This window comes from Mus musculus, chromosome 9 (assembly GCF_000001635.26).
Source record: "Mus musculus strain C57BL/6J chromosome 9, GRCm38.p6 C57BL/6J".
Lineage (NCBI taxonomy): Eukaryota > Metazoa > Chordata > Mammalia > Rodentia > Muridae > Mus > Mus musculus.
Window position 1 is genome coordinate 58,603,488 of NC_000075.6, and position 23,220 is coordinate 58,626,707.

The following is a 23,220-nucleotide window of genomic DNA, read 5'->3' on the forward strand; positions in this document are numbered from 1 at the left end:
TGTAATAGCACTCAGCAAATGATCACTCTTTTCCACCTTTGTTTAGAACTAGACATTCCTGCCTCTTTTTAACACTGCTCATGCTATTATTTCTCAAGATAATCTTTCTGTTTCTGACCACTGACAGGGAAGGCTCCACTCAGATTTTATTACATTTAAAGTTTAAAATCTCATTTTATTGTATACACAATAATGACCATTATTGTTTGTATTGTATTTTGATGAGTAGTATGTACTGTGGGGTTTTTTTTTTAGACTGTTTTAAAATTCTTTCACTATTTCATAAATGTGTATAATGTATCTCAATCATATATACCCTTAACTCCCCTCTTCTACTCTGTTGGCATTGACCATGTTTTCCTCCCATCTTTATGCTCCTCCCTCCCTTTAAACAATCCTCTGAGTCCAGTTAGTGTTGTCTGCTGCAATGTTGAATGATTGTTGGCTTGATTTTTGTGCATGTAACCATCACTGCAGTGAGTTCCTGAGTGCAGTGGCTATAATGATGTCCAGAAGACAGCATTTTTTCAGTATTCCTCCCTGTCCTCCAGTGCAGTCTTTCCATCCCCTCTTCTGCAGTGTACTCTCAGAATTTAGGGGTCATGATAAAGTTGTCCCATTTAGGGCTGAGTGAGTTGTAAATCTCAGTATTAATTGCCGCTGTCCACTGCAGAGAGAGGCTTCTCTGGCTAGTTTAGAGAGTGGCACTGACCTGTGGGTTTAAACATAAATATTTAAAAGGTGGTTTGGCAATATGTCCCTTTAGTAAAACAACAGTAGTAGGTCCCTCTGCCCAGGCCCAGTCAGACTTGGACCAGGTTTATAGTATCCCTCTTGTGGAGCAGGTTTCAGATCGAATCAGACATCAGTTGTTTTCTCTATAACCTCATGCCACTCTTCAACCAGTTGGGTGTATCTTGCCTGGTAAGTTGGTACTGTAGCATGCAAGGGTCACCATTGATGTCTTTTCTCCCTCAGCTCCTACATAACACCTTCTAGTACTATTGCATGCTAATCAACATGGAGCAAATTTTCAGGTGAGTTCTAGCTAAATTTCACTATGTCCTGTAACCAAAGTATGTTGTGTCCTTAGCAATAGGATTTTACCCTACTAGTTACAGTAGACAACCAAGAACAATAATAATAGCCTGTGTTGTTTTGGAGGCTTCTGGGTCTCCTCTGGTCAGTATTTTGTAGGGCAGTCTCCCACACCTGGCACTGAGATTTTCATTTGATACCTGTGTCTGCCCGTGCATGCAAGGTATTTGTGTTTAAGCTCCTTTAAAAATACACACACACACACACACACACACACACACACATTTAATTAGCTTGCAAAGTAATGTGCTTCCTTAGGATTTTTATAACACCTTCCAGCACTATGAAAGCTAGCCAATAGGGATGAAGCTTCCAGGTGAATACAGCTTGATTTCTCCAAGTTGTCTGACTCAAGTATTGTCATCATTAGGGTCTTACTATCAGACTCTTTGGTAACCAAGAGCACTGCATAGTCTGTGATAATGAACACTTTAAGGTGGTTATTAGCTATTTTTTGTTTCTTTTGAGAGCTCTCTGTTCAGTACCATGACCCATTTTTTTTTTTTTATGTTAGGACTCTGTGTATATTTTATTGGCATTTGTCTATGCACTACAAAACCATTTTAGTTTCATTGTATCCTAATTGCTGATTACTGGCCTTACTTCCTGAGCAATTTAAGCTCCTGTGCCTAAGGTCCTTACCTGTGCCTGTATCTTGAAGTGTACTTACCTCTTTTTCTCCTCTAGCAGTGTTGGAGTTTCAGGTCTTCTTTTGAGGTCCTAGATCTCTTTGGAGTTTACTTTGTCCATGTGAGAGAGTTACAGATTTAATTTCATTCATCTACGTGTACATACACAGGTTTTCTAGTATCTTTACCAAAAATCAGGTGGCTCTAGCTGTGTGGCCTTATATCTAGGTTCTTTATTCCACTGACCATGTGTTTATGCCAGTACCATGGTTTGTCTCTGTAATGAAACGTGAAATCAGGTATAGTGATACCCCAATAGCATTGTTCTTTTTAAGGATTATTTTGCCTATCCTGGATCTCCTGTATTTTCATACGAATTTTAAGATTAAAGGGTTTTGTTTTCTCAGTTTTGGTAAAAAATGTCACTGGATATTGATTAAGATTGCATTAAGTATGTAGATTGCTTTTGGTAAAATAGTCATTTGCATGAGATTAATCTTTTTAATCTGTGAGCACAAGAAATCTTTATCTTTTAGTGTCTTCTCAGTTTTTCTTCAGTGTTTTCAAGTTCTTATTATAGCATCTTTTATATTTTTGGTTAGATTTATTTCACAGTTGTCATTGTTTTAGAGGCTATTGTGAATGGGATTGTTTCCCTGATTTCCTTTCCAGTTTGTCACTGGTATGTAAGAAGGCTGCTGATTTTTGTATATTAATTTTATGTCCTGCTATATTGTGTAAACTACCTTTAAGAGTTTCAAGTCTTTAGAGTCTTATATGTATGGAATAATGTCATCTGCAAATAGAGATACTCTGATTTTTCCCTTTTCTATCTGTATCCCTATTGCTTGATTTTCTTGTTTTACTACTCTAGCTTAGACTTCCAAGTACTATATTGAGTAAGAGAGGGGAAAAGTAGACATCTATACCTTATTCCTGCTTTTAGTGTAAGTACTTGTGAGTTTTTCAGATATCAGAAAGTCTGATATCTGATAACAGATTTGCCTGTTAAAACACAAACATTAATTAATCATAAACGTAAGGAAGTTAGAGCGGGGACAGTAGAGTCTGGCTATTCTGAAATCAATCAGCATGGGAGCTCATGATAAGTGAGCTGTGCAGCACTGAATGAAACAGTGTCTGTAGGCTTGTCCTATATAGCCTTTATTATGTTGAGATGTGTTCCTTCTACTCTGAGTTTTTTCAGGACTTATTTTTCCCTTCCAAGACAGGGTCTTACTGTGTAGTTCTGGCTGTCTTGGAACTCATTATGTAGACCAGACTGGCCTCAAATTCACAGAGATCTGCCTCCTTAGTGGTTGCCACCATACCTATCCTTTTCAGGGCTTTCAATAGGATGGAATACTAGTTTTTGTCAAGTTTCTTTTCCCTGAATCTATCAAGATGCTGTATCTCAGATTTTAGTTAATGGTTACTATGTACAGTACTTGCGAAATAGTTCAGTACGCAAATTGGATTGAAGATATAATTCCAGTTTATAGATTAATAAATTGAAAAGACAAGACAAACCAGGAACGGGTAGCATTTGTTCATTATCCTAGCACTCAGGAGCCTGAAGGAAGAAGATTCCAGGCCAGTGTTGCTACATAAGTTTGAGGGTCATCTGAGGTGCCTTAGACCCTCTAACAAAACCAAATGGAAAAGCAAAAATACATAGCAAAAGTCATGGCTTTGGAGTGTAGTTTGGTTTTTGTTACTTTTGGCCTCGGAACATACTTTCGCCTGCTGAAAGAATGGTTTTAAAAATAACTGTTTGGCTCTTTCTCCTACTTTCCTTCTGTCTGGACAACTTGGGCATGTAGCAGTTTCAGAGTATCTTAAACAGTAGTTGTTAAAGTATAGACCCTGGATCAGATATGTGTCCTAGCTTCAGAATCTGGACACGCTCTCAACAGTCTGTTTTAGTAACCTCTCCAAATGATTTTGATACATGAAAATGTTCAAGAATCACTGTGTTAAAGTTTTATCATCTTAGGAACATTTTACCTTTGATAAATAATAACAAAATTTCTGCTTTGGAAATAATCCAGTAGCTGGAAAGATAACTAATATCAATAATATCCTGGAATGTGAATAATAAATTTCCAACTGTGCATTGGAGTTGACTGGTGAATTTAAAACAAAACAAAACAACAACAACAAAACCCAGCAAGCATGTTGGAGGTGGAGCATGACTTTAATCTTAGCAATCCAGCCAGAGGCAGAAGCAGGAGGATCTCTACAAAATCAAGTTCCAGGACAGCTAGGGATTTACGTAGAGAAACCCTATCTCAAAAAACAAAACAAAACAAAACAAAACAAAACAAAAAACCAAACAGACAAAAACCCCAGAAAACAAAACAAAACCCCCAACAAACAAAACCAATTATAACAAAAACCACAGAGAATGGCATTTGCTACCCCTTTAAACTAAAATCTTTTCTAGACTGTATTTAGATGATCAGCTTGAACAACTTGTCTTATGTTCATGGGATATTTCATGATGGAAGAATGAGATGAATTGTGGTGTTGGTTGGGTTTTTGTTTTGTTTATTTCTGAGTTCTGTAACTCCAGCTGGCCTCATAGTAGTGATCCTACCTCAGTCATCAGAATTCTTTAATATTTAATCCTATTGTAAGTAGTTGTCAGAGACAGTGAGCTTGTTATCAGAAGCTACACTGTAGACAGTTATGCTTCACAGAAAAAAGTAGTGGAAATTAGCTTTTGTTTTTAATTACTCATAGCTTCTGAAAATGGTTTATTTAACTAGTAAAAATTATGTGGTGATATTTGTTAAAGTATGATAAAGAAGATTTGTTCAGACAGGAAGTATAGGGACCACATTTCAATGGCACTTTAAACAAAGGGTTATGTTCCACATTGAATACAACACAGACAAGTGAGGAAATTCCCACTTTAAAATTAAGCTAAGGTGAAGGATATGGGTCGGTGAAGGATTCTGATCAAACCAACCTAACAGAATATCTTTTCCTTCCTTCCTTCCTTCCTTCCTTCCTTCCTTCCTTCCTTCCTTCCTTCCTTCCTTCCTTCCTTCCCTCCCTCCCTCCCTCCCTCCCTCCCTCCCTCCCTCCCTCCCTCCTTCCTTTTTTTTTTTTTTTTGAGATAGGGCTTTACTATGTAGCTCTGGCTGTCCTGGAACTAGCTCTATAGACCCGGAACTCAAAGAGATCTGCCTACTTCTACCTCCCAGGACAGGGCTGGGGTTAAAGGCATGCCACCCTGCCCACCTTCTAACAGAATTCTCATGGAAGAAAGACCAGAGTGATCAGACCTTACTTGAGGCCTGGTAGAGGATGTCTGATTATACAGAGAGTTGACAGCTATTGAAGATAGATGAATTTTTTTGTTAAACTGACTTAGCAGAATTCTTTGCTAAAAGTGAATCGTACAGGGACATACATAGATAGATGATTCTAGAACAATCAGAAGCATGAATTAGTTTTAGCCAAGCCAAAAAATTGTCAAATTGGTGTATTATTCAACCTTTAGAGCATATCATTTATATTTTGCTTACAATATTTTGCTTGGCCAGCTAAAGTACATTTCTAAAATGCTTGTCTACAATTTTTTTCTTAATTCTTTTAAATATTAGTTCTGTTCTCAAAAGAGTGCCATTTTGGTTCATAGCTATCTTGGTGGTCTTTGGGATTTAAAAAACCAAACCAAACCTTCTATAAGCATTTACATAACTATGTGAAGATTTACTTTTTGAGCCAAAACATTCTTGGCTTACAAACAGATCACAAAACTGTACCAGCAGCTTGACTATTATTTGTGGAATTAAAAAGTGAATCAGTTTTCTGCCAGGTGTACCACACCTATAATCCTACCACTTAGCAGTCTGAGGGAGTAGGATGGTGAGGTCTCTGCCAGCCTAGGCTACGTAACACAAAATTAAACCTCCCTAGAAAGTGGGTTATTTAAAGTTTCCAAGGAAAACTAGCTTGACAACTGCTTGTGGCTGCTGCCTTTTCCTACCTGGGCACATTTCTAGTTTTAAAAGGCCAAGATCAAAGTCAAATAGGACTTGATTTATATTTGGTCTCCCTTTGTTCTGATTTTCTTTGCTCTCTGGGTTAAAGAAGAAGTGTTTCTTAGTTTTAGGGTTTATATTTAGTCATGAAACTGTTTACTGGAAGACTGTAAAAGCCTAGACTCAGTGTCTTTGCTGTTTTTGATAATTTATTAAGGAGAGCGTTCAATCTCTTAGAACCTACATCAAGGCTGTTGGATATTGAGGTAGCCCTGGGAACTGTAGTTGTAAGAAACAATGTAAGAACTCATTTCGGGCTTCTGATTCTTTTCTTTGTTATTAAAGTCTTCCAGTTCAGCTAGGTGTAAAGCTTGACTTTAATCCCTGTACTTGGGAGGCAGGGCACGTGGATTTCTGTGAACTCAAGGCCAGCCTGGTCTACATAGTGAGTTCCAGTACAGCCAGAGTCACATAGAGCCCTGTTTCAGGAAATAAAACCCCCAAACAAAAATGAAACCAAAGCTAATTATGTCTATTCCTTAGATTTGCTGTCAGGTTCTATATTTTATTTTAAGACATTTTATTTTGTGTATATTAGTGTTTTTGCTGATTTTAGTCTGTGTATCACATATGTGCCTAGTGTCCATGGAGATCAAAAGAAGGCATTGGATTCTTTTGAACTGGAGTTATAGATGATTCCATATGAGAAAATGAAAACCTAGTCATTTGGAAGATCAGTCAGCACTCTTTTTTTTTTTTTTTTTTCCCGAGACAGGGTTTCTCTGTGTAGTCCTGGCTGTCCTGGAACTCAGTAGATCAGGCTGGCCTCGAACTCAGAAATTTGTTGCCTCTGCCTCCCAAGTGCTGGTATTAAAGGCGTGTTACCATGCTCAGCTCAGTCAGCACTCTTAGGCAGTGAGCTATCTCTCTAGCCCCTCAAGAACATTTTAAAAAAAAGCCAGATTTGGGGAGAGATGGCTCAGCAGTTAAGCACTGACTGCTCTTCCAAAGGTCCTGAGTTCAGTTCTCAGCAGCCACATGGTATCTCACAACCATCTGTAATGAGATAACTGGTGCCCTCTTTTGGTGTGTCTGAAGACAGCTACAGTGTACTCATAAGTAAAATAAATCTTAAAAAAAAAAAAGCTGGAATTGATTATAAGTTGCTTTTATTTTTATTTATAATTTTACTTTATTTAAGGTTGGTCTGTTTCTTTTTGAAACATGTTGGAATTCTTTGGGCTGGTGGCTTTCAATGTTCTTAGGAAAATGGAAAAATGAAAATTCAAATAAGCCACTGGGATGGTCCAGCAGTTGTTACACAAGCCTAACAAACCAAGTTAGATCCCCAGTACCCCATGACTGAAGGAGAAAACTGACAACTGAAAGTTGGTCTCTGACTTCCACACTTCATGATGTTCACACTCTCAAACATGAATGAAGGTTAAAAATATTCAGAGCTGGGCATGTTTGTGCATGCCTTTATCCCAGAACTCAGCAGGTGGATCTCTTAAATGAGTTTGAGTCCAGCTTGGTAGATATAGCAAGCTCCAGGCCAGCCAGGGATACATTAGTGAGGATCAGAGAGATAGTCTAAATAAATTCCCCCTGCCCTGCAACTTTTCCTTTTCCTTTTCCTTTTCCTTTTCCTTTTCCTTTTCCTTTCCCTTTCCCTTTCCCTTTCCCTTTCCCTTTCCCTTTCCCTTTCCCTTTCCCTTTCCCTTTTCCTTTTCCTTTTTCTTGACAGGGTTTCTCTGTGTAGCCCTGGCTGTCCTGGAACTCACTCTGTAGACCAGGCTGGCCTCAAACTCAGAGATCCGCCTGCCTCTGCCTTTCAACGCTGGGATTAAAGGCATGTGCCACCACTGCCTGGCTAAGACTCTGCATTCTTTCAGCTTCTTTTCAAGTTATCTCCATAGAACACACCTAGGGCTGGTTTGGCTTATAGAGTTCTTGTATAATATGCATTTTATAATAATGTATTTGTAGCTTCACAGGCTACGGGTATTTTATATACGTGGTTCATATGAGCTTCACATGACCATCATGGTTAAGGTAGGAATTATTGTTTCCATTTTTCAGATGGGAAATTTGTGATTTAAGAAATGGAAGACTCCCATAGAGAGACCCTTAGGTATCTATTTATCTAACAGTACAGTAGCACAGTATAGACTCAGGGTGCCAAGCTTTGGATCTACAGCACTAGAGAAAGTTGGTGCTTGTATTTTTCTGGGATGAGAGAATCCTGTGGCCTTTTTAGTCATATTTAAAACTTTTTCTTTGCCAGTGACTTTTTTTTTTTTTTTTTTTGCACCAAGAGTCTTGCCTTGTATCCTGGTTGGTCTGGAACTCATTATGTAGACCAGGCTGGCCTCAGACTTACAGATCTGCTTGTCTTTATCTTCTCAGTGTTGGATAAAAGTCCTGCACCAGGCCAGGTTGGTTAACCTTAAGCCCATACAGTTATGAGATTATGCTTGCCTTGTCAATGAGAATTGACAGCAAAACTGAAATCAGAATGCTTGTTGAAGATTTTTCTCCAGTACTTTTTTTTTTTTTTTTTTTGGTCTTTCCAGGAGTTAACATGTGAATTGTCCTTTACAGTTTTATAGAACTGTTCCACACATGTTATATGATCTTCATAGCATCATTCCTATTTGAAGAATCTATTGTTCACTGCAGAGAATTTAAGTTGTGGAGATACTGACTCAAAGTCTCACACTATTTTCAGGCTGAAGTTAATTGATTTGATTTGGTCTGAATAAAAAGTCTACAACTCTAATTTTGTCTCAAGTTTTTGTGAATTTACAGTTTAGCCTAACCAATATCCAGTGTTTTCTTGTATCACTATTGTTAAGCCAACTAGTAATTAATAGGCCTTGTTCTGAGTTGGCAAGATGGTTCCACCTTGCTTCCAGGTTTGATGCCTGAGTTTGATCTCTGGGACCTACATCATAGGAGGATAGAACTGACTAATGCAACTTGGCCTCTGACCTTGGGACATGGCATCCAGCACATATGCAGAAGTGTGCACACATGCATGCACACACACACTGAGGTGGATGGATGGGTGAGGAAAGAGAGGGCTGTTTTCTTTCTTTGTAAGAAGGATACTGCATTTTTTGTATATTGTTTTTTATTTTTCTGTGTTTTGAGGCAGGGTTTTTATTTGTAGTCTGGGCTGGTCTAGAATATTGTACTACCTCTATTATCGGACTTCCTCCATTGTTCATAATCTCTCTTGTTTTTGGCAACTGCCAATTATTTGTGTCAACATATGTGAATCTGTTGTTGCCACACATTACCACAATGGTCCTTGTTTTATTAGAAAAGTTACAGTTGATTTTTTTGGTTATTTTTTAAGCGTGAAATCTAAGTTAAATTTATTTTGTGTGTGAAGTTCTGTTTCCCAGGCTGTTGTAAAGCAATGCCAAAGGTTGCTATATGTGTCTGTTTAATTTTTATTTCTTTGGAGACATACGATAGTAGGATAATAGGTAACATTATTGAGTGCCATGTACTGTTTTAAGCTGTGTTGTTTTATGTAATCCTCACAATAACCCTCTAAGGAAATTGCTATTATTAGCTCCTTTTTATAGATTAAGCAGATGAAGCTCAGAGAGGTTAGGCACTTCACTAAGGTCATACAGTTAGTAACAGAACCTCATGTGATCCCATGCAATTGAATTTTATTCATTAAATTTAATCACTAAACTATGCAGACTCTTTTTTTTTTTCTTTTTTACTTTTTGGCATCAAGTAGATTTCTCTATTTTTCTGAAGTAGAAAAGCTAGTTAATTTAGGCTAACAAATCCTATTGCTATTTTGGATGGTATAATTTCAGACCAAGGATGGAATTTGGTTTATAATGATCTTAATCTTTTGACATGTTTGTTTTATTGAAAGGATCAGTCTTGACTTTGGAAAATGCTTTGTAATGGCTGCCATCTCTACCTAGTGCTAGTGATCAGGATAATCCAGTAGTTCAGCACCAGCATTCCCCCCACCCTCTCTGCATCTTCTGTTGCAGAGAATGAGGTTACCCTATTTCTACTACTATCACCATATCTTTAAGCCTGCCTTACTCTTGGTTGGTATACATGGAATGACTGCCTATGGACTTTTGATTAGTTTGCTGTTAAGTGATAGTGATATGTGGTCTGCTTAATTTACAGAAGATGTGTAGGCTTAAGTCTGACATTTTCCAGCAGTTCTACACAGATTTAAAATAAAATACTCTTTCCCTGTAACCACCTTGAGCAATAGGTCTTGTGCTCAGTCTTATTTTCAAAGTAGTTGATTTGAATTTGTGGACATGTATGAGAGAAAGAGAACAGACATTTTCTTACATCTTTGCTATCATCTCTTTATTTTGAGATATGAAGGAGAGAACTGCATGAGCCACCCACAGAAATCAGTTGTAGAGGGGCTCAAAGGGAACAGCATTCTTTTCCTTTCTCTTTTTTTAAAGGAAGTGGCAAGTGTAGGTGAGATTTGGAGGTTTGACCTTGACAGTAGTCAGCTGAGGGACAGAAGTTAATGTTACCTATAGTGTGGTTCCCTTGAAGGCAAGAGAGTTTGTTGGTAACTTTTTTTCCCTTAGGGCATAGGTGGAGATAGTTTACAACTTGCTCTGTGTTCCCTTTCTCTTTGCACTCTTTTCATATCTACACATCCATTTTCTCCTTCCAGAGAGCTCCTCCTCTTCCCTGCTGCTAGCCCCAGCTGTCATCTTCGCTTCCCATCCTCCAACCTCAGCTATGCAGTTTTTCATTACACTTTTCTGGGGTTTGATGCTTCTATTTTCACCCCCTTCAACATCAGCTTATATTCCCTGCTTCCCTAAAAGTCCTGTATCATTGTGCTTCTGGTGGCTCCCTAACTTCAGGCAGTTGTGTACTTTCATGTTGAGGGCACAGTTTGTTTGAAAGCCCTTGGTGATGAAAGGCAGGACAGTGAGTCAGGTTCTGAGCTGCTTCTGAAAGCTGGTTCTTCTGAATTGGAGCTAATTTTGGATAGATAATGAGGCCGGATGATTGCTAATAACCTTCCTTGCTAATTGTGATTTATTTCGCAGTGCTGTATAGAGAAGTTCTTTCTCAGTTTGGAGGGGAAATAGATCTATTTGCATGTTTTTGTTTTTTTTTTTTTTTTTTTTTGAGTGTTGAGCTATCAAGGAATCTCATAGTTTCTGTAGAGACAGTACAGTTTGTGAGAAAGAGCCCCCAAATAAGAATTAAAGACACCTTAGTCCCAGGTATACTCAGGCTTAGCCACTTAAGTTATCTTTTTTTTTTTAAAGATTTATTTATTTAATGTATGTGAGTACACTGCTCTCTAAAGACACACCAGAAGAGGGCATTAGATCCCATTACAGATGGTTATGAGTCACCATGTGGTTGCTGGGAATTGAACTCAGGACCTCTGGAAGAGCAGTCAGTGCTCTTAACCACTGAGCCATCTCTCCATCCCCTCTTAAGTTATCTTAGTTAAGTCATTCTAGTGGAGGATGCCTACCTAGTGTTTTGTGTTTAAGAATTACTAATTAATTTGCTAAATTAAATGATAAAAAGTATATCTTTCATTTATTTTTAAGTGACTGCTCATTTCTTTTACTTTTGTAGCCTTGCAAGACACATTGATTGCAGTTGTGGACAGAGTTAAGAGACTATGCTTTGGCTTTGGGTATTTTTTGGTTTTAGGCTAGACTTTCATGATGATGGGCAAAATATCCTTCCATGACTTTCCAGTCATGGGTTTCAAAAGCAAGGAAGGGCAAACACTCAGCACTTAGCTACATCCCTAGCTTGCAGCACTTAACATTTTTTGGACTACAGGGTTTATAACACTACATTTCTTATAAAGCAGTATTGGTAATAATGTATATAAAGTGCCTGCAATAGTTAACTTGTACTTAGAAAATGTCGACTTAGAGAAAAGAGGAGTTCAAGAGCCTCCTTTCCTAACTTAGGAGCCATTGAAAGTTAATGGCTACTGGAGGAGAGAGAACTCCCTTGTTTGTTTGTTTTAAGGATGTGGCTCCTAGTTAGCTGGACCACACTCCAGTGGATGACCCCACATCCATAGGAAGCTCAAAGTGGCCTCAGTGGGTTATTAAAAAAGAGGTAGGGCTGGGTCTCAGAGGTTTAGGAGGTATAGTGAGAAGTGGGTAAATGTGATTAAAATGCATTATATGAAATTTTCAAAGAATAAAATACTAAAGAAAATACTGCCTAATGTCTTGATATCCCTTGTCTGTTTTAAGATAGTTTTACTGGGCTAGAGAGATGACTCAGCAGTTAAGAGCACTGAATCATAAAAAGTATATCTTTAATTTACTTTTAAATGACTATGGTAACTTTCTAGCCTTGTTACTATAGTCACATTAATTGCAGTTGTGGATAGTGTTATGTGGATAGAGATCATGCTGGCTGTTAAGAGCCACTGGCTCTTCTTCCAGAGGTCCTGAGTTCAATTCCCTGCACCCATATAGTGGTTCACGACCATCTAGGGATCTGATGCCCTCTTCTGGCATGCAGGAGTACATAAAACACAAAAAATTTTTAAAAAGATAGTTTCAGTCCTTTTTTTTTTAAAGATTTATTTTTTGTGTATAGATGTGTTTTACCTGCATGTTTGTACAATATGAATGTGCAGTTCTTAACGAGGCCAGACTCTGGAGGAATCTGACTCCCTGGATTCTCTGGAACTAGACCCATTTGGTTCCCATTTGGAACCAAACTTAGATGCTCTGCAAGAATGAGTGCTTAGAACCACTGAGCCATCTTTCCAGCCCCTTCATTTTTATTTTTTATAAAGTTTAAATTTGGATATTATAATTTACCAATTCAAACAGTAATTTTTGACTTGGTCTTAATTTTGTTTGTTTTGCTTTTGTTTCTGAGATAGGGTTTCTTTGTGTAGCCCTGGCTATCCCACAACTAGCTTTGTGGACCAGACTGGCCTCAAAACTCACAGAGAACAACCACTTGCCTCGGAGCACTGAGATCAAAAGCTGTGTGCCACCACGCCTGACCTAATCCTGGCCTATTAGATTAACATATTTTCCCTCCAGGCTTAGTAATTTTTTTTGTTTTATGCAGTGGGAATTATGTTTAGCTCCTTTTCTCTATTCCTTTGAGTTGTGTAATACTGGGATTTGGGGTTGCACTGGAATTTCATGGGTTCTGTTGGTTTGGAACATCCTTTTTATATTGGCATAGTCAGATTGCTAAGCAAGCTTTAGTCTAATAACTGCTATTCAGAAGAAAGTAGAACATAATACAAGTCTACTAATAGGTTTCTAGGACATTGCCAAGTACATAAATACAGCATCTGAGGGATATAAGAGCCCCACCTTCATGGACAGTGTCAGAGTGAAATGTGATTTCTGTTAACTGATCAGGAATATGATTAAAATAATCTTCACAGTGTTTTCAAGAATTTATTGATAACTAGTTTCCCTGACAATTCAATTGATGGTTAAAACCAGCTTCCTTACCCTCTCCTATTCGTAGGCATTAACTTTCTGGCAGTTGGTAGCAGTTTATGAGCATAGCTGAGACACAGCCCTTTAAATCAGCATTTTACCTAGCAGCAAGCTCAGTTCTATACAGTACGTTGGGAGCTCTTTTCTGTATTTATTAAACAACTTCTGTGTCTGAGATTGACATTGTTTGGCTGGTTGGACTTGTATTAGTTTCTTACAAGGTCCTAGATCTTGTAAGAAAGATCTTATACAAGGTCCTATAGGTCAAAGGGGAAGTTTCAAATAACATATTCAAAACACAACATTTAGTCTAAGCCTGTTGATTACTGTATGTCTATATTATTCACTCTGAAAGATAGTTGAAAGGCCAGTATGAATTCAGAGGGCTTGACCTGTACTTGAATATGATACTACTACTTTAATACCTACTTTGTATTCTTAGATCCACAGAGTGGGATTCATCTGCAAAGGCAGATACTGCTTTGGTTATAAACAGGAACATTTCTACTTAGCAACCCCCATTTTCAGTTAGCTAATTACATCCTTGGTTTCTAGATGATAGAAAAACTTGGATCTTGTTCGCTTGTTCTCTGGAGTGTTCTTAAATCTAATATTGGCAGATTCTGACCTGGTAATCTGTTCACTGTAGGTGAGCATACTTAGCTCATGAGCCAAGCCACTCAGAGTGCCTCCTATAAATTCTTGCCTTATACTTTAGGGCATTCCCTAATGGTAGAAATTGAGGGGTGTGTGTGGTGGACCTTGGGACTAAATGAATAGATACTTGCTCTGTGGTATCTTTCCCAATGTATGATTTACATATGGAATTACTTTTAAAATAGCCCAGACGATGATAGTGATTTAAAAACAAAAAAACAAAAATCCTCTTTCTGCTATTACTAACCTAATTTGTCTTATAGAAAGCAAGTTATGGGCAGGTAGTAGAAGTTGGCATCAGCTTTAGTTCTGAGCAGTACCTAAAATGCAAGTTGAGACATAACCTTCACCCCGTGATTAGTTAAATCATCAGTATACATTTCTCATCCTCTTTGAATTGACTGCTAGTAGCCAGGCAGTTACCCTTTGTAGGAAGAGCCTGTCAGGAGCCCTAATTATTTCAAAGACTGGCTTTTCAGGAGATTTTACTAGTAGAATTTATAGAATCATGAAGAGCATTGTCACTGGCATTGATTGGGTTGCTGTTAGTGTTGGTTCAGCTCCTGAGCTGAGCACAGTAGTTCTCACTTTGATGTGAAGTACAGACTGCCTTTTTTTCTGTTCCTGAGGATCTGTATTCAGAGAGATGCATAGACAGCTGGGCTGTTTGTTTGCTACGGGCCCAGGAAAAATGAGATGGAGAAGTCTAAACTAAGGATAGTATCTTACATGTGAGAATTTTGTTGCCCTTCAGCTGAAATTTGGACTCTGAATGATAAGAGAAGGTACTAGATCAGTTAATGTACTTCTTGTTGAGGTTTAGGAAAGATACTGCACCTCGAATGAAATGTTTACCCATTCAAAAGAGATCCTAACTTGGCATAAAAACCCATTACCACTTCCTGTTATCTTCCATCATTTGCCTGAGTTTGGAAAGGTAATGGTTTTGTGCTCTATGGAAGGATATTCTTCCCAAGACCTAAGGCTTTCTCATTCCTACCAGCTGGGCCCATTGCTAAAATGCTTTCCAGTGGGCTTGCTTCTGCCTGGCCAGCACCTGGGCTGCCCCAGCTTGTAATTGGCCTGCCTTTGCTTCATAAGCTTCCCAGGGTGGTTCTTCTTCTAAAAGCTTGTATGAATTGCTATTACTGTCTCTTTATAGTTTAAAAATGAATCCTTTTTTGTTCTCTGCAACTCATTTGCTTTTTTCTTTTCTTTTCTTTCCTTTAAATTATTAACACCTGTTGATTCTTTTTTTTTTTTTCTGATTGGCCTGTCACTGCATTCCTGCTCCCCCTCCCTCTAGCTGGGTTTGTCAAGTCGCCCATGTCAGAAACTAAGCTCACGGGGGACGCCTTTGAGCTGTACTGTGACGTGGTCGGGAGTCCCACGCCAGAGATCCAGTGGTGGTACGCAGAAGTCAACCGGGCAGAGTCTTTCAGACAGCTGTGGGACGGTGCTCGGAAGCGCCGTGTCACCGTAAACACCGCCTACGGGTCAAACGGCGTGAGTGTGCTGAGAATAACCCGGCTCACCTTGGAGGACTCTGGGACTTACGAGTGCAGGGCCAGCAACGACCCCAAGAGGAATGACTTGAGGCAAAACCCTTCCATAACATGGATTCGAGCCCAGGCCACCATAAGCGTCCTTCAGAGTGAGTCCAGCACCCTACAGTAGTAGTACTGTAGTCTTTAGAGGTGGCCCAATGACCCTTCCCTTTTGCTTCCTTTCCCTCTATCCTAATATGATCGCTTACCCCACCCCTTGTCTTTGTTTTTTCAAATCCACGACCCTTTTGGTTGTAGTGTATGAAAACATTTGTGGCTACTTTTTTTGTTTTGTTTTGTTTTGTTTTTGCTGTCCTTTCTATTTCCCTTATCTCCCAACCCTTCTCTGTGTCTTTCTCCTCAGGAACAAAGAATTTGAGGAAATCCATGACTGTCCAAAGTCAGCTTCGTTGGGAAGAGGTGGGGAGGGAGAACTGGGGAAACAAAAATTTTAAAAGCACAAATGCCAGGCAGTGGAATGAGAGTAGTGTTAATTGTTTTCCCCCCCCTCTTTAATTTTGTAGTAGGTTTCCTGCTATCCTTTTGCTGAGTGCTTCTCTGGTGCCTTTCTATTTTTGTTTTTCTCCCCACTCTAACTACTTTTTATTTCCTCCGTTCATCTGTTAGAAGCTCGCTCTGAATAGCTAGCTGCCTTTACCTCTATGGTTTTAAGTTTGTGTCTGCCCAGCCTTTTCCCTCGCTATGACTTGGTGTCATCCTGTTCTGTTGATAGGAATGTTGCCATGGTGCAGTGTGGTAGTATGTGTTTTGTTGGGTGGCATGGACATTTCCATAGCTCCAGCTCTTTTTCTTTTCTAAGGCAGTGGCATGTGCTTCTCTGACAGCAGCCCTCCAATGCAACAGCACAGTTCTTACTGGGCCTATTTTCTTAAAAGCAGCCACCTGAGAGTCTGTCCCTTAGTCTTGCTATCAGGAGCTAGGTGCTCCGAAGCTGAAAATTATATTGTTTTAGAAACTTATCATGCTGTCTTGAAAGTTAGAATTGTATCTGGTTTCTATCCACAGACAGCTTGACTTTGATGTTTTCACAAAATTCCTTATCCTGGTGGATGATAAACTCAAAAATAGTTTGGAAATCATTCACACTGTCTGTTTCTTTTTTTTTTTTTTTTTAAAGTAAGTTAAATCTCAATCCAAGTCCCTTTGAGTCCTGTGTCTGTTGTTAGGTTTGGGTGGCCAGTTCTCTTTCTGAAACCTGCATGTAGGAAGCAGAGCACAACACAAAAATCCGTGCTTTCACCAGGAAGGGTTCTAGTTCTGCATTTGACTTGGTTATAACTCAGGGGCATTCTCAATTTAATGGAGGGGCCTCTGATACTGTTGCATGATTTTGAGTGGTTCAGTGAGAGACCTGACTGATTTAGAGAGAATAAAGTTTAAGTAGTAAAATAAACTATTTTTGTGAGCAATTTGGTGATAGCACAGTAATGCGAGAGGGACCTTGAATCTATATACTTGGAAAACTGAATGTATTATACTAGAATGTATATATATGAAAAAAAATCAAATTAGTATTTGTTTTGTATCTACTTGGAAAACGGGGGCTGTGAAAGGGAAACAGGAGAGGCTGTTGCAGTTGGTACTGCTGGATCAGAGAGCCTGCTTCTGTGAAGGGGAAAAGAAAACCTGTCTGTGAAAATGGGGAACATTAACCCAGCAATTTTTCTTTCTTTTAACAATTTTTTTTCTTTTAACAATTTTTTTCCCCTTGCACGCCTCTTTCTCCTGCCCCCTTGCTCCTTTCCTTAAACAAAAAGCAGAATTATTTAAATGGCCACAAAGGTCTCTAGAAGTTCATAGTTATAGACTGGGCATTAGGTAGTTTCACTTCTAAGAATCTTAACTTGTAGCTAAAAAGACTGTATGTAAGGATTTTAAGAGTAGGGCTTTGGAGTTAAGTATGCATCAGTTCCCAAGAGCACTTAGTACTTCCCCAGTTTACTTAACTTAAGGGTATCTGCATATACTTGAGTCATAGTCTGGCTAGTCAGTTTCTCCCTTGATATCCATATCACTTGGTTAACACAAGTTAGCTGTGATGCCCTGAATTTAACTTTAATTGAATTGTTTTGTGATCTTAGGCTCCTTAGAAGCATTGCCTCTAGAGGGAGGTTGAATTCTTTTAAGAATGACATACTAGTGTTTTCTCCAAAGCTCTTTGAGTAATGTTATCCAGAAGAGAAATGGGTCCAGTTTTTAGGCGTGTTTTGCCAAAATATGTTCTTTACATAAACATGGTGGTTAGGGTAAGGGTCCTACCTATTGCTTCTAAATAGAAGTCAGTGACAAGTAAAAAAAAAAAAGAATTTCTAAATGTTCATCTCTCTTGGACTTTCACTGGGTAGCACTGGGCCACAGAAATAAATGTCTCACCTTCATCCTGGTGTAGAACACAAATGTAGTACTGTAGCCAGAGCTCAGCATAGTGCTAGTTTCACATACAGTAATGACAGAAATCAGGTTACCCTGCACTAGAGTCCTCCTATGGCACAGAATCAACGTGCTCCCAGCTGACTCTTTCCTGGATCCTTAACATTTAAGGGAAAAAGTACTTTCTTTTGCCTTCTAAGATTTCTTAGCAGAAAGTCTACCAGATTGCTCTCATCACCTTCTTAATCTCCCTGAGCTGCAATGATCATTTGCACCGTTACAGGTAAGAGTAGCATTTTCTTTGCTTCCTTGTATATAAACATCTGGAAACTCTTGGCCTCATTCTCAGAGTTCACCCTTTCTCAGTGCAATCTGAGAGGAAGAACCAGGAGATTCCCGAGTGGGATTGAATATGAAATTGGAAAATAAAAATTCAGTGAAAACCTTAAAGTGTGTTTGGGTTTAATGTTGCTTTTGATATATTTTTAATTTCTCTTCTGTGGAGTACTGGTTCTATCTTTTTCTCTTCTGTTTTTGCTTGGTTTTAATTTTTCTTGGAATTGTGATGCTTTCTGCTGATGGTGTATGTGCGCCTTCCATTGCAGGGTTTGCAGCTGTTCTGCTCGACTTCTTAAAGCTCAGGGATTTGGCTTCTTTCTGTCCAGTGTGTCTTGAAATCATGGGACACCAATGCGCTAACGTGTTTACATGCATCTGCTTTTGTCTTAGTGGCTGCTATGCCTCCATTATTTGTATATAGAGACCTTGTTTGGTGTTACTAAATAGGACCAGTACTGAATGGAAGATAACTATTATCCTGTTGTCAGAATTGAAAATTAGTTAGAATCAGTTTGTTAATTGAGGGAATTTTAAGATTTGTTCTATCATAAGATAATAAAGACACTAACTTTATAAGCGGAAATGTTACATGGGTTAGAAAGTCATTAAGACATTACATTTTCCAAATACCTTGTGACTTCTCCATCCGTTCTCTTCCCTCCTCTGAACTATATAAAAAGAAGCAGTTTCAGAAGAGGGAGACAGTTCTATCCTTAAGAGTTAGAACTATTCTTTATAAAATGATGAGGGACTCTTCTGTGGAAATATATCCTAGAAGTAGCCAGATATAGGGAAATGGGAAATCAGTCATGGGTGTCTGAGTAGGGGTTGGGGGAGGGAAAGAGGCACATACCTCTTAATGTGGATGGGGAAAGGTGATTGGTTGAGACTTCACCTGAAAGACAACATTTGATCCAAAGTAGAAAAAAACCTAAATCTGGGAAAGGATAAAACTCAAGCAACATAGTCCTGATTATAATGTGGAAAAAGTTCTTTCAAGATAAGCCTACCAGAAAAGATTCAATGTGAATAATAAATTTTCTGCTTAATGTATTCTATTTAACTAATTGTAGGTTATTTTTGTAGACAGATGTTATCTTAAGATATCCAAGCCCAGAATAGAACCAGAAAGACATGTCTTTAACTTGCATTAAGGTGAAGGTTTTGGGGTCTAGGAGGCATTGGGAATTATGGGACAGAAATAGGAAACTTAGTTAGATGTACTTTATAGGGCTATTTTTGCCACTGATAGTAATTTTGGCCTTGGACATGTCATTTTACTTTTCTAGCCCATAAAAGAGGAATAAACCTTGTAGTTTTAAGTTTCTAGGAGCCCATATACCAAGACATACTACACTCTAGCATAATTGTATTGTCTTGCAGTGCAATGTGTTTTAAAGTGCAATTCTAAAAAGGTTGTTATGGGAATAAATATGGGCTGGAGAAAAGAGTCAGTGGTTCTTTAAGAAGTTACACTTCTCAAAAATTTAAAGAATGCAAGAGTCTTCCAATGGGAAGTTTACTTTTAAATCTAGTATCTTTTCTAGGAAATGGCTGTGGTCAGTTTGCTATAGTTTAGCAGATTCCATTGTGGGAACAACTGTATATGTATTATGTGTTGCTTTTCCAAGGTCCAGTGGCTCCGTAAGGAGTCTGTTACATAAATGACACACTGCCTTTGCATTCAGAACTGCAAGGCAGAGTTCCATTTTCTTATAGATGCTGAATTGGCTGGTGGTTCTTACTTCATAAAATTGTGGTATTGAAAATGTAAGTGGATTGTTGCCAGTGCAAGCACATGTAATACTCCCATTCTTTCACGTCTAGGCCAGCTGGTCTTCAGGCTGTTGTCTGCGCTAGTGGTCATTTGCTTATAATCATTGTTTTTCCTTTTTTTAACTTCCACCAAAGTGGTAAAGTGAAAGTCCCAGTGTAGTCCTGTCTGCCTTCCCTCTTCTTCTAGTCTCCCCACCCTACCCCATTTAACTCTCAGGCCAGGGCTACAAAACAATGGAAAACTATGGCACTCTGTCATTATGTACTCTAATTACAGAACCAAGAATTGTCACCAGTGAAGAGGTCATTATTCGAGAAAGCCTCCTTCCTGTCACCCTGCAGTGTAACCTCACTTCCAGCTCTCACACCCTTATGTACAGCTACTGGACAAGGAATGGGGTAGAACTCACTGCCACCCGTAAGAATGCCAGCAACATGGAGTACAGGTGAGAACTAACACTCTTGGGAACAAAGGAGAGAGTATGTACATAATCCTTCATCATTAGCAATTCACATTTATATGATGAAATTATGAGTATGAAAATGTTAATTAAAGGATACATTGTGGAGCTAGTGAGATGGCTCAGCAGGTAACGGTGCTTGCCACCAGGAATCCACATGGTGGAAGGGAAGAATCAACTGTGGCAGGTTGTCCTGCGTGCATGTGTGGTGCATATACTAAATAAACTTTTTTTTTTAACAAAAGAGAGATACTGGGTGTGATGGTATATATCTTTTTTTTTTTTTTTTTTTTTTTTAATTATTAAATGTAAGTACACTGTAGCTGTCTTCAGACACTCCAGAAGAGGGCGTCAGATCTCGTTACGGATGGTTGTGAGCCACCATGTGGTTGCTGGGATTTGAACTCTGGACCTTTGGAAGAACAGTCGGGTGCTCTTACCCACTGAGCCATCTCACCAGCCCGGTATATATCTTTAATCCCAGCACTTGGGAGGCAGAGGCAGGGAGATCTCTGTAAGTTCTACAGAATGAGTTCCAGTACAGCCAGAATCATGTAGAAGACGGTGTTTCAAAAAGCAAAACAAACGAAAGAAGGGTGGGGTGGGTGGGAGACAGAGAGACAGACACACACACACAGACACATTATGAATTATTTTGTTACAGTAACTTGAACTGGTTCCTAAGCTGGTTTCTATGCTTTTTCTAAAGGTCTTTCGTATCTTATCCTCATTAGGAATTTACATGTACATGTTGAAAAGATGAACTTGAGAATGTTTCTATTAAAAATTCAGTATGATCTCATTATTTCAGTGAACTGAACTCTCCCAAATTCTGTACTTTGATTTGAGATGCATTTGGCCCTCTCCTGGTGTGTGTGGGTGGTGTCTGTGTGTGTGTGTGTGTGTGTGTGGGTGTGTGGGGGTGTGTGTGTGTGTGTGTGTGTGTGTGTGTGTGGGGGGGGGTGTGTGGGTGTGTGTGTGTGTGTGTGTGTGTGTGTGTGTGTGTGTATGTGTGTGTGGTTGGAGGGAGATAGATAAGAGATAGGGTCTCTTTATTTAGTTTGTAGTTCTGGTGTCCTGGTACTCTTTACATATAGGGTGGGTTCCAACTCACAAAGACCCTCCTGCTTCTGCCTCCTCAGTACTGGGATCAAAGACATGTACCACCACATTTGGCCTTGGCCCTCTCCTTGATAGTCTAGTCTGCTATATTTGAGGCAAAGCTAGGAATCTGTCAAAGATTTCTCAATGATTCTAGTGGGCAGTCATTGTTGAGAGCCATAGATGGTCCTGAAACTGCTATAATTAAAAAACTGAAAACAAAAGAGTCATTTGCTCATGGAATCAGTATTAGTTAATGGCTGAGTCACAGAATACAAGCCTTTTGACTTATTTCAGTAGTTTGAGAAGCAAATTGAAGTCAGCTTTGAAACTGGAACAAGGGATCTTTCCTATGGGTAGATGTCTTCTAAGACTAAAGTGACCATAATCTGATCAGAACCAGTCCATACAGTGGTCTTTAGTGATCTGGGGGTGAGGTTGGTAGCCTAGACATAGTCTCTGAGTAAAGGAGGATATTTGCTGGTCTGAGTTATCTGGAACCCCAATGATATGGGGCCTTTTAGAGTATTGAAAACTTTTGGCAGCTCATCTTTTAGAAAAGTTTGCACAGTGATCTCAAAAAGGATCAGCTAATCCTGCTTGGCAGAATAATATAATATAAAGAAATTATACTGAAGGGAGACCAGGAAAGCCTTTGGACTTAGCAACAAAAACATTCTGCAGCATCATGAAGATTTTTGTGCCCCTAATTTAATTGATCTGCATGAGTTTGTAAGTTCTCATCCTGTTTTTATTTTTTATTTTTTTTATTTTTTTATTTTCCTGATCAGGAAATTAAAGCTTAGAAAGTAGTAGGTCTTGGCTGCCTTTAAGGTCAAATACTATAGTATATTTCAGCACCAGTGTTAGATTCCACAACTACTTTGAATTGTTTCTGTAATGCTTTCCTTCCCTTCTATACCTTACCACAAAGTGGCAGCTTAATCTCTCTCTACTGTGGTTTCTTCTGATGCTAAATTGAGAAGGTAGCCTCAGCAGTATTTTCATAGTTTGGAAAGTGGTAATGGGTTGGAGTTGTTGGGTGGTATTTATTTTTACTTCTGGTCTGTCCATTCATTTTATAGATTCTTTAAAAATGTATATGCATGATTCCTTTTATAAATGCACAACAGAAGAGGGAATCAGATTACATTACAGATGGTTGTGAGCCACCATGTGGTTGCTAGGAATTGAATTCAGGACCTCTGGAAAATCTCTCCAGCTCCAATTTTTTAAAATTAATTTTAAAAAATTTTTATGTGTATTGGTATTTTACCTGTACGAGGGTGTTGAATCCTTTGAAAATGGAGTTCAGATAATTGTGAGCTGCTATGTGGGTGCTGGGAATTGAACCTAGGATCTCTGAAAGAGCTGTCAGTGCTCTTAACAATTGAGCCATTTCTCCAGCTGCCTCCCCTCCCCATACCTTTTTTTAAAAAAATAATACCTTTTTCAAGGAAGCAAGCATCCAGTCTGCTTGACTTTTATCTACTGTGTCTTTGCTATTGTCCCCCCCCCCCCCCCCCCCCCAGTTTACTTGATGGTCTCCAGGCTATGGATTAGAGTTTAGACATTCTTGGGGTACTCAGGCAGTTGGCCATTGAACCAGATTCAGAAGCCTGTTCTGCCTACTCTGTAGGAAACATTTTCTGTTTGTTTCAATTTCCTTTCCAGTAATCAGTCCAAGGAAATGAATGGTTTTGGAAAATTGTAAACACATAGGCATGTCCTCGAAT

General features: G+C 38.9%; 1 protein-coding gene across 10 annotated transcripts in view; it reads left to right on the forward strand.

The window, feature by feature from the left end:
• The window catches only part of Nptn (neuroplastin), a 70,640-nt gene that overhangs the window by 21,248 nt on the left and 26,172 nt on the right, over positions 1-23,220 (forward strand). For 5 of the 10 annotated variants that reach the window (XR_003947819.1, NM_001357751.1, XM_006510883.2 and 2 more), the window contains exons 2-3: positions 15,176-15,523; positions 20,200-20,368. Coding sequence is in view for 7 of the 10 variants with exons in the window: in NM_001357751.1 (NP_001344680.1) it covers positions 15,176-15,523; positions 20,200-20,368 (517 nt within the window). In the remaining 3 variants the exon portion in view is untranslated. The remainder of the gene's footprint in view (positions 1-15,175; positions 15,524-20,199; positions 20,369-23,220) is intronic. The other 5 variants (NR_151824.1, XR_003947820.1, NM_009145.2 and 2 more) reach the window with 1 other exon arrangement.